This window comes from Heterocephalus glaber, unplaced genomic scaffold (assembly GCF_053883595.1).
Source record: "Heterocephalus glaber isolate CG9 unplaced genomic scaffold, H.glaber_assembly_v1.0 deba00001481, whole genome shotgun sequence".
NCBI classification, from domain to species: domain Eukaryota; kingdom Metazoa; phylum Chordata; class Mammalia; order Rodentia; family Bathyergidae; genus Heterocephalus; species Heterocephalus glaber.
The window spans coordinates 13,723,586-13,737,884 of record NW_028258317.1 but is presented as its reverse complement, the minus strand read 5'-3'; the positions used below and the strand labels follow the sequence as shown (position 1 = coordinate 13,737,884).

The window sequence follows — 14,299 nt, the reverse complement described above, 5'->3', positions numbered from 1 at the left end:
CTTTCTTCTCTCTCTAGAGTTAAATGGATGCGGCTCTGAAGCAGAGCCAGCTCCTCCGTTCAGATTGCCTTTGTGCTGGGCAGAGGGGAATTCAGGCAACACACAGAGAAATGTGAGAAAAACGAGTCACACTGGGACTTATTCTGGGAATGGCAGGCAGGTTCTTATGTGAACCGTAGATACCTAAGGTTTATTGAGTAAAGCCCTACGTGGATTATCTCATTTAGTCCTGTCAGAGGGTTCTGGGTTTAGCCCCATTTCTAAGATGGGAAAAAAGGCTTAGAGAAAGGAATTAACCTGCCCAGGATGCAAGCTGGGTGCCTAAATAGTGGAGGCCAGGTCACCTGTGCAATTAACCAGCACTCCTGTGAGCATGTGTGGGACCCAGCCCGGAAGGGACCCCAGAGAACAGACTAGAATTGCCCGCAAGTTTGTTTTCTGTGCAATTGGATTTTGAAGTTGTTACATTATGTTCATCATAAATACTAGCCTTAAAAAAAGAAATTAAGAAGCCACAAACACAAAGACTTTAACCATAAATATTATTTATTTAATGAGGCTTTGGGGAAAAGGCAAAATATTTTTTAAATTCTCTCAGTAAAAGGATCCACATGTTTGCAGGACAGAGGATAGGAATGTAATCTCAACTTTATAGTGGAATTGGTTCCTAAGAATTTATTTTAAAGTCAGCTATTGGGAATCTGTGGCAATATAACCATAGAAACAATAATGGAAAATATCAGGCTCTCTGCAAAGCCCCAAGTAATAAGAACTATTACTCCCTATGGAGGTGTTCTCATGCCACATGCTGTGCTATGGGCATTGTCTCATATGTCCTCCACAAGGATCCTACAGATTGATCCTCATAGGCTGGGCTTCGTGCCATTGTCTCGATGAGACTGGAGGCTAAGGGTGCCAAGAATGACACAGCAATTAAGTGATGGGCTACATTCGGACAGACCCTGCCCCTCTTAGCCCATGTTCCAAGGGATTTGAAAACAAGGGCCACAAATTACAGAAGGAAATGATGGAAGAGAAAACCTAGAACTACAAACTCTCAGAGCTGCAAGGAGACTTAGAAACCATCTTAGCCATACCAGGTATAGGCAGAGAGGCCCTAACTTAGGGAGTCATTCACTTGGTGAATTCACTTGGTGCTTTATGTCTCTTACTGAATCCTCAGACCAATTCCATACATGTTACTCTTTAGTGATGAAAAATCAAAACAATAACAAGACTGAAGCTGAGGGAGGGGAAAGGACTTGTTCAAGGTCTCATAACAGGCACCCCACAGGACCCCCATCAGACTCCATAGAACCTACACTCCTACCCGCCCCCATGCCCCAGATGGGATCCCATAAGGCACAGGGCAAACTTGGCCATCCTGGAAGCAGCCAAGTTTGGTCCACAGGACGTGGTTCTCCCTTGTAACACAAAACGTTGGAATCGCAAGCTCAGGACAGAAGTAAACAGTTGAGATGGAAAGAAATAAATCTCTCCTCTAAAAATAGACACTCATCCTTAGAAACACTGCTGGCTGGCTGTGCACAGAGCTGTGGATGGACCCAGTGGGGCCGGGCAAGTCAGGCCACACATCAGCGTGTCCCCACCCCATCCTTGATACCTCCACCCCCCTACATGCACTCTGCTCACTTTCTCTAGCACCCGTACCTCTGCCTCGGCTGCTGAGGGGCTCTCAGACCTGGAGCCCTTCATTTCTCACATCTGAATCCTCCCATTTGTCCTAACCCTGACCCCAAGTCCAACGCCATGCCTGCCCCTGCAGGACCATGCTGGCTCTCCCCTCTACTGGCACCTGCCTCATTCTATGGACACTGAGCCCTTTTCCTTTTGAGTTCAACATTTTTAATAGGAAACTTTTTAAACACAAAGCCAACAGAATATGCCTATGTTCCTGTCATCTAGATATAACAAATATTAACATTTTATCTTATTTGGTTCAGATCATCCTCAAAAGGAAAGATATTACCATAGATAAAGTCTAAACCCTGTCTTCTTACCCCCTCAATCTATTCCCAGTTTTTCCCACCCTTCTGGACCCTTTCTACCTATGAGACAGCAAAGCCAGGTACCCACAACATCAAGTAGGAAATGAGTCATTTACTTGAGGCAAGCGGGAGACTTGGTATCAGGATCTGTTCAGAGTCTATCACTGTGGGTTTGTCAGTTTAATGGCCTTATGTCCTGCTGTGTCAAAAGTCCTGGAGTAGAGTAAGAGGTGTTGGCAGAAATGTAATCAATCTCAGTCTCCCAAAGAAAACATTACAAGGGCCTTGCTCTCTAGCTTGGAGTTTCCCCAAATCCTCATCAATGAGCCTGCCCCATCCTGAACACTTGCACTCTAGCACCTTTCGTAATGTGTCCCATCTCTCAACCTTGCTTGGGCACCACAGTTGGTGGCCCAGCAAACAGCTCAGGACAGCAGGTATGATGTGGAGGCAGGATGTCCAGAATATACTGTCCTTTTCTCAGCTGCAGCACCCATGCCCTGAGGCTGTGGGCAATTCCTTGCATCCTGTGCTTGGTGCTGGGACTCAGGGAAGACTAAGGAATATCCCAGCTAGTGCTTGGGGCACCAAGTCTCCTCAGAAAGAGATACGGGATACACATTATATACAAGCTGGCAAGATGCCTTGGGCAGTTTAGAAAGAGAATCACCAGATCCTTGAGGGAGAACTGCAGCGGCCCCCACAGGTACCCAAGGAAAAGATGAATGCAGAGGAGAAAGACGGGTGGCACGGCAGGCAGAGGCACGGCCTGAGCAAAGGCTTGACAGTATGTAAGGGTGGGGCACAGCTGCAGAACATGAACGAGCCAGAGTGGCTACAACAGACTACTGAAGAAGGGAACAGATCCAGGAGGAGGGAGGTAGAGGTAGGTTGGGGTCAAGTCATGAAAAGCTCTCTGTGGTCTGCCTGATGAGTGTGGTTGTGATTCTGCAGGTCAGAGAAAGCTTTGGGATTGGTGAGCATGTGGGGGAGTGACACAGGCCCATGTAGTGGTGCCGAGGTCTGGCTGGGTGCTCGCAGGGAAGGCAGTGGAGGAGAGAGGCCTGAGGGTGGGGGACCAGCCAGGAGGCTGTTCTGATGGTCCTAGCAAGAGGCACAAGGGCCTGAACGAGGGTGGTGACCAGGGATGGAGACTTGTCAGAACACTGCAGCCTCACTCCTGCCCTAGCAAGCCCTGTTCCCACCATCTCCGGGGCCTCTGCCTGTGCTGCACTGCTGCTCTCCCTGTAACACTTCCTTTCCTCTCTTCACCTGTTGCCTGCTTCCTGGTCCCCCAGGAGGCTCAGAGCCGAGTATGGTGCCCACGCTGGGTTATACATCTCCTTCCTGGCTGTGAGCTCCTCTGGAGCAGGGAATGCATGTCGATTGTCTCAAGAAGCCCAGTGCGCAGCACAACAAGAACGGGGAATATTTTCCCCAGTGCATGGTGCAGAAAAGCAGGATTAGAGAAAAACAGGAAAGGGAAGGCTTGGTCTTTCTTGTGCCATGAATGCCAGAGAAAGACAAAGCAAGCTGTTGTCACCAACAGCTCCCACCACAAACCAGTATGGGATTTGGGCCACAGTTGGATGTGAGCCTCAGTGCCCCATGAAGTCTGGGGAAGATGAGTTTCACCAGCCCCTCAGTGAGGTCAGGGTGGCTGAGCCAAAGGCCCAGCTCTTTCTGGAGAGAACATGAACATAGAAGGAGGCCCAGAGTACCTGTGTTTGGTATGTGTAGAGGGTGTCTGGAGAGAAAGGGGCTCTCTGAAAGGATGTCATGACTGGGGCATGAGTAAGATGGCCCCGCTGTGGTGGAGGGAAGAGAGGAGGGCAGGTGTCTAGGACACGCTTGTGGTGAACTGTTTGAAACAGGAGAGGAGAAGAGTCAGGGATGGGAGGGGAGTTTGAAGACATTAAGCCACCTCTATTTCATTCTTCCCCCAGAGCACTAGCTCCGTGCCTCTCTGTGCCTTAGTTTCTCCATATGTAAACAGAGACCAGTGTGATAAGAGCAGAGGCCTGGCTTCCAGCACTAGGAGAGAACTGGCACTCAGGCCAGGCCACATCTGGTTTCCAGGATTTTTTCCTAGAGGAAAGCAGTCAGGAGGGATGAACATTTGCCAAGGGATGGACGTTGCTAGTCCTGGGCTATCAGACCAGAGTGTGACCTCAGGCAAGACCTTTTCCTCCCTGGCTGTGGATTCCGGCAGCATCCAACACAGAGGCCATACCGCTGCTCCAGTCTCTTCCAAGGAGGCAACTGTGTTCCCATCATGGAAGACGACGCCAGCACTCCTGCTGCCAAACCCAAGGGAGGCATGTCTTGCCTTGCCCTTGGACATTGTTGACTTATTTGTGAAAAGTGATCAGATCACTTATTTTTTGTTACTATGAAGAATTGGGTTAAGGAATATTTTAGGTATGATTAGCCACCAGTCTAAAGATAGTTGTATTGATCTCGAGCATGCTAATTATATACAGGACCATCTGTATATAAAACCAGGCTTCCTGGCTAAGTGGCTATCAAGCTATGTGACTTCAGTTTTTTAAGCCTCATTTTCCCCCAAAATGAAAAAACTGACCTAGACGATCTCTTAGGGCTTTATAACTCTAAGTTGTTAGGGGTCTACGGCCCTTTTAATACATTGTGGGTGTGTGCATACAGACCCCTGCCTAGGATGTATGAAGCCCTGAGTTCAATCCCCAGTATTGCAGTGAGGTGGGGGAGTCTTACCCATTACCTATCTTTCCATCTTCCCATCTTTCCCAACTGTATTAATCAGCTCAGGCTGCTGCTATAATAAAATGCCACAGACTGGGTGACTTAAACATTAGAAACTTATTTTTTCACAGCTCTGGAGTGTGGAAAGTCCCAGATCAGGGTCTAGCAAGATTAGTTTCTGGCAGAGGACCTCTTCTTGGCTTTTTACCAGTGGCTACCTTTTTACTGTGTCCTCTCACGGCAGGTGGTGGGAGGAGGGTGGTGCCCAGGAAGCTGTCTGGGGTCTCCCCTTTTAAGAACACTAACCCTGTGGGATCAGCGCTTTATCTCGATGACCTCCTTATGGGCCCCATCTCCAAATGCAGTCACGCTGGGGGTTAGGGCTTTAGTATGTGAAAGAGGATAGGGATGACAGCTCAGTCCATAGCAGCAGCGCTAGGCAACCACTCATTTACCTTCTGTCTCTACAGACTTTACGCACTCTTCTGGACATTCCCTATAAATAGAGTCCTAAAATACATGGGCATTTGTATCTGGTTCCTTTCACTTATAATGCTTTCAGGGCTCATTAATGTTGTAGTACTTCTTTTCCTTTTAATTCATGGCTGAATAATATTCATTTGTATGAATCTGCCACATTTTGTTTCTCCATTCGCCAGTTGATGGACATGTGATTTGTTTATATCTTGGGCCAGTATGAGAACTACTGCTGTGAACATTCATTCATGTAACAAGTTTTTGGATGAACATACGGTTTTAATTCTTTTTCACCTGCCAGAGCAAGTTCCAAGTCATATGATAATTCTCTATGTTGAGCTTTTGTAGAAACTGACAGGCTCTTCCCAAAAGGGCTCATATCATTTTACATCCCTATCAGCAGTGTATAAAAGTTCCAATTTCTCCACATTCTTCCAACCTTGGTCATTATCTGTACTTTTTATGATGACTCTCCTAGTGGCTGTGAGGCAGTATCTCACTCTGGGTTTGATTTGCATTTCCCTTGTGGTTAATGATTTGACTATCTTTTCTTGAGCTTATTGGACATTTTTATATGTTCTTTGGAGAAATATCTGTTCAGATCCTTTGCTCATTGGGTTATTTGACTCACTGAGTCATAAGAGATATTTATGTATTCTGGATACTAGATTCTTATCAAATATATGATTTACAAACACTGTATTCTCTTCTAATCTATCTTTTCACTAGTGTCTTTGAAGCACAAATGTTTTTAATTATGATGAAGTCCAATACATCTATTTTCTTCATTTGTTGCTTATCGTTTTTGTGTTATATCTAAGAAACCATTTCATAATCCAAAGTCACCGTGATTATGCCTGCACTTTCTTCTAAGATTTTTATAATTGTATAAAATTAAAATTTATCTACTTAGTTAAAATTTATATACTTGTGAGATCACATGCTGTTTACAAGTTACAAAAATATCACAAGTTATGATAATAATGAGGAATTTTTAAAATAGGCAAATTCCTTTAATTGAGAATTGTGATAGTTCATTAATACACCATTTAATGGAAAGAAAATAATCTGTAGCTCTGAATGAGCCTGATATGCTCCATATTTACTTTTAAAAGTTGGTAAACTATAAATTGTTTAAAAAAAAGACTTTTCATGTTTTTATATTATCAAAATTAATTCTTTTCAACAATTTTTGAATGAAAGAACGTGTATTTTAACAAGTCATACAAGTAATATTTTTAAAATACATTAGATAGTTCTTTATTTTCCCTATTATAATTATATGGTTTCAGTTCAATGCATTAGTTCTCAGGGGCAATTTTGTACCTCAGAGGACATTTGGCAGCATTTAGAGACCTTTTTTTTTGGTACCAGGGATCGAACTAGGGACCTTGCACTTGTGAGGCAGGTGGCAGAACCACTGAGCTAAATCCCTGGCCCCTAAAGACATTTTTGGTTGTCATAACTGGGGAGATAGTCCTACTGAAATCTATGAGACAGAGACCATAGCTGATGCTAATATCCTACAGTGCTCAGCACAGCCTCCACATGGACATGGCCAGCTCAAGATGCCTTTGTGCTGAAGTCAAAATCAACAGCCTCTACCAGGTAGATTCCAGAAGCAATTTCATAGATTTCTTTCATCACAATACTGAGTCTTTTGGGGGGGGCAGAATATCCCCCAGCCTCCTGTGCCATCAAAACCCTCCACAGTGACAAAACTCTTAGGCATTCCCTTGGGGGGAACCATTGAGAAAACAGAAACACTTGCTTTCAGGACTTAATTCATTTTGTATTTGTGTTTGGATTTTTTTTTAAATTTAAAATATATTTGGGAAATGTATTGTCTATTACCTACATTTTCAGGCAGCCAATCTCCTGCTTAAGTACATTTTTTCTGGTTGAATAATAACAGTAATAAGGAATCATGATTCTTCGGTGTTCACTATTGCAGACACTGGGCTGAGCACTCTTCCTGAGTTATCTGACTTAATTTCCTCAACAAGTCTGTGAGAGAGTGACTGTCATTATTCGCATATTACTGCCATGGAACCTATAGCACCATGAAATTAGGGGACTTGTCCAAGATCGTATAGTTGTATCATCATTAATGTTGTGGCTTAGGCTAATGTGGGGTCAACTGTGACATGCAGGTATGTCACAAAGAGGCTGGAGTATTCACTGTGGATACTGTAATCACATCCAGGCATTTGCAGGGCAGTGAGGTAGGCTTTCATTTACTTATGCCATAGCGAGTGCTCTGCCATGGGGGAGTAGGAGGAACACACACAGCTGGCCCCATCTAACTTTGTCCACAGAAGCATGGCTCACCCAGGAGCATCACCATCCTGCCTGGCATGGAGGAAAATATCTGAGAACAGCTGATTAAGGAAAGTTGAGATGTGCGAGGCTTCACTTACATTTCTCATCCCCACCCCCAAATTAGTCAAGGCTTGATTTTCTACCTCCTAATTGTCTTCTCATTAAATGCTCCATTTCCCAAATGTTCCTCCTGGCTGAGGGCTTAAATGCATTTGCACATATTCCAGTACCAGAAAGCAAGCCCCTTACGTTGACCTTGCACTTTATGGGCCCTAATCACCAACAGCCCTCCCCAAGGCAGGACCTGCTGTCCCCATTTGCAGCCACCACTCTTCCTTAAACAGCAGCCTGAGGTTAGACAGTGGGGAAAAATCTCATTAGGAATCACACACTCACTGACTGGTCCTGTCAACCTCCCAGGCTTCATGCCTCTGGGTGCCAGGCACACAGCCATTTCCATGTGCCTCTCATCTCCCTCTCCAGGGGGGTTTAGAAAAAGGTTTGGAGAGAGTGGGAATGATGGAAGATAAGCATTTTGGTGCTATCAAGATTTGCGATGGAACAACTCCCCAGTTTAGCCAATGTGAGGGTACAGCAAGAAGTTGTGCACCTGCCTTCCAGGTATTCTCTTCTAGCTCTCTAAGTGCCTGGGGGCAGAAGGAGCACAAAGAGTAGAGATGAAGATTTCCTTTCTCCCAGATCTGAGGAGGAACCCTGGGTTTTTGTCCCTGAAATTACTCAGACAAGTCTTTCCTTGCTCTGAGCCTCAGTTTCCCCTTGAAGGGAAAATATATACTTTAGATGATCTCTAAACACCCTGGTAGCTTTGACTCTTGAAGGTTCTGGGGGCTGAGTTAAAGTGAAGCTCATTGGGTGATTGAAATCCACCCTAATTAGGAAACTGCTTTAGTAGTAAGCCCACACCTAGTAGCCTGCCTTTGTTTGAAGAAGAGATCACAACAATTGATGGATGCTATTTTTCTTGAAAGATCCATCTCTGGGGGCAACATTCAAAATACTTAACAGTCAGTGTTTCCTGAGAACAGACCCGTCACAGGCTAGAAGGCAACCATAGGGGCTGCTGCACAAGGGTCTTAGCCACCTCAAGGTTGTACTGGACCTGTCTCCTGATTTGGGGGTGAGAGGATTCTGCCTCTTTATGTGTGATTCTCCATCCAAGGCCCTACCTCAACCCCCTTTGACTTCTTTCTCTGATCTCTTGATACACAACGCTATAAATATCTTTGTGCCTCTGAACATCAGCTTAATCCCATCTACATCTCAACAGTCATTCTGAGTGCCCCATGCATTCTGCCTATGTCAGCTGCCCTGAACCTTGACCCCCTGCCTTTAAAAACATTAGAGGCAAGAACACCTGCTCTTTACTGCTGTGTGACCTTGGGCCAGCCCCTGTCCATTTTGGGCTTTCTAATTCTTTGCATGTAAAAGGAGGGACTTGGATGGATTCCATAGCTTGGTGGTCCCTGCTAGTCAATGATGAGGTTCTGAATTGCAAGCCTTCCTCAGCTGACCACTCTCTTTCTTTCTCTCTCTCTTTCTCTCTCTCTCTCTCTCTCCTCCTCCTCCTCTTTCTCCTGCCCCCAACAACGTCCATCGTAGAATGCACTGCTGCCTGCGGGCCTGAGGCAGAAGGATCAGACCACCAAGGCGCCCACAGGCCCCTTTAAAAGGGAGGAGCTCTTGGATCACTTGGAAAAGCAAGCAAAGGAGTTTAAGGACCGAGAAGACCTGGTCCCCTACACAGGGGAGAAACGAGGTACCGAATGATGTTGCTCTTGTGAACATGTCATTCTCCAGGGGTGGCTGAAGGCCACCTATGTGCCAGGCCCTGAGTGGGCCAAGTGTGTGGGGAACTCCTTGTCTTCATCCCTGTCGGGCCAAGAAACAATCCCAACTCCAAAAGTACTGACGCATGCTGTAGCTTAAGTGTGGGAATAGACTAAGGAAAGATTCACCCAGAACAGCAAAACTTTTCCTTAAATCTCCTCTGACTAGGGTGTTCTGATTATTTTTCATTCAAACCTAAATACTCTTGAGAGTGAAAGAAGAAACTATTGATAATGGTAGCAGGACATGAGGCCCAAACAAAGGTAATCCTATGCAAACAAGAAGAGGCATCACCCTAACTTTTCCTACTCTCTCTCTTTCTCTCTACTCTTTCTCCAAAGTTCCTCTCTGGCAGCTGCAAGTTCCTCTCTGCAACATTCCTGCAAGACTCTCTGCTCTAGTCTAAGACAAGCCATCTAGCAGTCCCCAGGGGAACAGAGAGATACTCACCAACTGTTTGCCCTTCCAGGCTTTCCATTGCTCTCCAAACCATTCTGCCCTTCTCTTGTGTCATTCTTTCCCACAGGCATGAGGGCAGCAAGTAGGGGAGAACACAAGTTTGAGCTCTGTTCTTCAAACATTCCAAGCTCTTTTCCACCTCAGGACCTTTGCACATACCCCTACATCCAGCACACTGGCTCTGCTGCCCAGCTCCACAGTGTCCTCTTGGCTGTCTTCCTCCTTTGTAAGCAGTATCGTGGATACAAACACACTCTGGAGCTAGGCTTGCTTTAATTGTAGTCTGGTTCTCTCTACTTACCAGTTGTGTGACATCAAGAAAATCACCTCCGTTATAAAATGAGGGTATTGGAAATAATATTACCAACCTCCAGAGGTTGTTATGAGAATTAAGTGCATGAGGATATATATAAAGCTCTTAGCAGTGCATCTGGCACACAGTGAATGCTATGTAAGCATTAGCTGTTATTATCCTTTAGGTCTCAGCTGTGCTGTCTTCTCTCTCAGGGAAGCCTCCCTATCTACTCTGCTAGCACACGCAGTCCCCCTGCAGCTCTCCCTTGGTAATTTTCCACCCTAGAAGCCTGTGTGTGTCCTCCATATACACATTTTAACTGTATCCATTTATTAGCTTTCTTTCTCACTAGCTGGTATGCTTCCTGAGGGCAGGGATTTGGACTGTTTTTGCTCACATGGTACTCCAAGCACCTAGTCAGCACAGGCCCTGGTATACAGTAGGGCCGAGCAGACAGTTGTTGATGAATAAATGAGATAAAATAAGTAAATGTTTAATGCACCTGTGGGTTACTTCCTTGGAACACAAGCTCTATGACTGTAGGAACTGTATCTGCCTTGTTTAGCATTATATCTCCCCACCTAATATGCCTTATTCACACATAGAAGCCACCTAATAAATATATGTTGAGTGAAAGCATTCATTTTACTTGATTAATGGTGTAATTACTTGTCTCTTTCCAGTCCTTTCATCTCCCCAAGCCCAAGAATGTAAGCAGGGCGAGCCAGGTTCTGCCTCTGTGTCTGTCACCTCCATCCCTATTGCATTAGCACAGTGCCCTGCACTGAGTAGCTGCTTAATAAATAATAAAATAAAAAGGCACACAGAAGGAGACATTGTGTAAAAGGCCCATGGGGTATCATTCTTTTGTATGTGAATACCCAGTTGTGCTAGCGGTTATTGAAGAGATAATTTTTTGCCATTGAATGAACTTGGCACGGTCATTGAAAATCAATATGCCACTGATATTTAGCTTTGTTTCTGGACTTGCAATCCTATTCCATTGTCTAGATATCTGTTCTTATGCCAGTACCACACCACTTAGTTAAGTTTTAAATGCAATAAGTATGAGTCTTCTAATTTTGTTCAAGATGGTTTGGCTATTTGTGGCCCCTTGCTATTGCATATTAAATTCAAAGATAGGCTTTTCCTATTGTGCAAGAAATGTCAGTTAGGATTACATAGAATTTGTAGATTACTTTGGGTACTATTGTCATCTTAATAATATTAATGTCTCCAATTCATGAATTCATAATATTTTTTGCATTCATTTAGATCTTCTTTAATTTCTTTCAGCAAAGTTGGATGGTTTTCAGTGCACAAGTCTTTCAAATTTATTCTCAAGTGTTTCATTCTTTGAATACTATTGTAAATGCAATGTTTTCCTGATTTCCTTTTCAAATTGTTCATTGCTGATACACAGAGACATGGTTTATTTTTGTATGTTGATCTTAAACCCTGCAAAATTGCTGCATTTATTAGTTCTAACATTTTTTTCTATGTGGAAATTCAGTTTTGCCCATATAAGAGCATATCATCTGCAAAGAGAAATAATTTTACTTCTTTTCAGTCTGAAATCTACTCCTTTTTCTTGTCTATTTACTCTGATGAGAACTCACAATGCAATGCTGAATAATAGCAGTAAACGTGGGCATCCTGTCTTGTCCCTGATCTTAGGGCCTGGCACGTAAGAAGCACTCAATATGTCTCTTCCTCTTCTTATAAAGTCACTAATGCTATCAGGGGAGCCCCATCTTAATGACAGTATTTAATCCCAGTTACCTCCCCAAGGTGTCATCCCCAAATACCATTAACACATGAATTTACTGATTCTGTTTCTAACACTTCAGCTCTAGGGGACAACAGACAAACCGTAGCATATATTCAGTTTCTCATAAATGGAAGGAAATTTTTTCATGATGTTTTGTATAGTTGTTTTTTCACACAACATTGTTCTTGGGCATTTTTCTTCTTTCCATCATCCTATATAATAACTGCTGGAATGCCATAGCAAGGTGGGGCTGCACCCTAGTTTCTTCAACAGTCCCTCCTAGTGGACACACAGTGACCATCCTCACGCCTGCCACTTTATTCCCTCATTCTGTTATAAGCCTGACACTTTAAAAATAGAATGTCCCATGAGGCAAGAAAACATTTTTGTTCTTTTTTTGTCTTTTAATAATCTGAGTGTATTTTATTTATTTTATTTAGAAATGTTTATAACTTTTTCTTCCATATTAGAACCCTTAGCTAAGGTATCCCAAACCCTGGCACTCTATTACATTTTCTGTTGTATTTTTTCCCTACCTAGCAGTTGGCCATTTGTTTTCGGTAGATAGTAATGTACTTAGGCCAAGTTATAAAATCATCAAGTTTAAGTATGCTATTCTGTGGGGAAGTTGATCCCCAGAGGGACTGTCCACAGGGAAGACCCACAGGACTCTGCTGTAGTCCATTGCCAGAGGTTCCCCATCACAGTTACACACCCTGATAGTTATACACTCATATGTTTACAGGAAAGATCTGGGTCCCTAAGCAGAAGCCAATGGATCCTGTGCTGGAAACTGTCACTCTAGAGCCGGAGCTGGAGGAGGCCTTAGCAAATGCCTCAGATGCAGAACTCTGTGACATCGCAGGTAAGAGGCATTCCAGAAGATTCCTCCTTGTCTTCCAGAGGTTTTAAACATATCTGCAGGGATGCTTGTTTGGTTCATTTTGATTTGTATATCCTCCTTCTAACAAGAAATCAACAGGGCCAGGGATTTAGCTCAGTGGTGCCACACCTGCCTCGCAAGCACAAGGTCCTGAGTTTGAACCCCGTTACCAAAAAAAAAGACATCAATGGTGCTAAAATAAAAATCCATTATGAAAAACCAAACTGAGGAAAATAAAGATAAAAGCATCCAAGCCCACCCACCCACAGAGCCACTTGTTGCCATAAAATTCCCCTCCCCAGAGGGATAGGTATGTGCCCAGGAGAGCTGGGGAGGGAGGGCCCTTTCCCAGCCAATTGCATTAAATCCTGCCCAGGCCATCTGAAGGAAACCAACAGAGCACCCCAGGCCTATCTAGGTTGGGAGGCATACATAGGGCATGGAGGAAAGACACCTGATTTTACAACTTTGAGCTGGACTCTAAGGTATCACCCTTATCTTTCATATCTATCCAACATTCTCTACTTTTATGTGCATTTCCTTATGATCTTTACAAACGACCCAGAAAACTCAGGAGGTAGACTGATATTCAGAGTTCTGTGCTGCCTGCCCCTCTCTCTTTGCCACTGTCCAGTCTCTGCCCCAGAGGCCCTATGTTCTATCCGCCAAGACTACTTACATCCCACACTCGATTTGCTGCCCATTGTACAGTGCACCCTGGATCAGTGATTGAGAGGGTGTTTGTTTGTTTGTTTGTTTGTTAGCAGACATGGGAGCTGCTAGCCATCACCCAGGCTGTGGCAAGAAGGAAGGTGAGGTGGTAGGGAGATACTGAAGGCCAGTGGGCCTGGGGGAAGAAAGAAGGGGACCACCATGATAGACTGGCTGTGAGTAAGGTCCCTGCAGGAAGTGAAAAGGTTGTCCACAGAGACTAAGTGGATATTGGTACCCTTAAGGAAGGGGGAGCAGGAGTCAGGGAAATACTGAGTTTGATTTTAGGCCTGTGATGTTTGAGGTTCCATGTGGGCCACCAAGGTGGAAAAGGTTGTATATGAAGTTCTAGAATTCAGGATGGAGATCTGGGCATGGTTAGTGTCACCAAGGTCAGGGAAGATCACATGCAGGGACCTGGGCTCTGGAGGACCAGTGCCGGGCCAGGATAGGAATCTTTCGTGGGGGACAAGTCATGGAAAAGGGGCAAACCTAGCATGGAGGCCAGTTAGCCACCAATGGGCTGGAGCCAAACACCAAGTCAAGATAGGCAGACCTGATCCAAGAACCCAGGAGGCAGAATGAGGGTTCCAGGTTGGTAGGAAACCTCGGAGGTACCGAGGAGGCCAGAAGCCAGGTAGGCTGCAGCTGTCTCAACCTCATCACATCCATCAGCCTCTTGGCCTCTCGCGGGAGCCACGTGTGACCCATAGTGACATTTGGGGCAGGGAGATGGCACTCACGTAGCAGGGCCATGGGAGGAGGGGCAGTGATTCAACTATGTGCCAAGAGTGACCCTG

General features: G+C 44.8%; 1 protein-coding gene across 4 annotated transcripts in view; it reads left to right on the top strand.

Moving 5' to 3' along the window:
- The window catches only part of Tmod1 (tropomodulin 1), a 70,638-nt gene that overhangs the window by 25,625 nt on the left and 30,714 nt on the right, over positions 1 to 14,299 (top strand). For 2 of the 4 annotated variants that reach the window (XM_004864968.4, XM_087183635.1), the window contains exons 3-4: positions 9,153 to 9,309; positions 12,651 to 12,770. In XM_004864968.4, coding sequence (XP_004865025.1) covers positions 9,153 to 9,309; positions 12,651 to 12,770 — 277 coding nt within the window. Of the gene's footprint in view, positions 1 to 8,134; positions 8,154 to 9,152; positions 9,310 to 12,650; positions 12,771 to 14,299 lie in introns of those variants that run through there. The other 2 variants (XM_021244533.2, XM_087183636.1) reach the window with 2 other exon arrangements.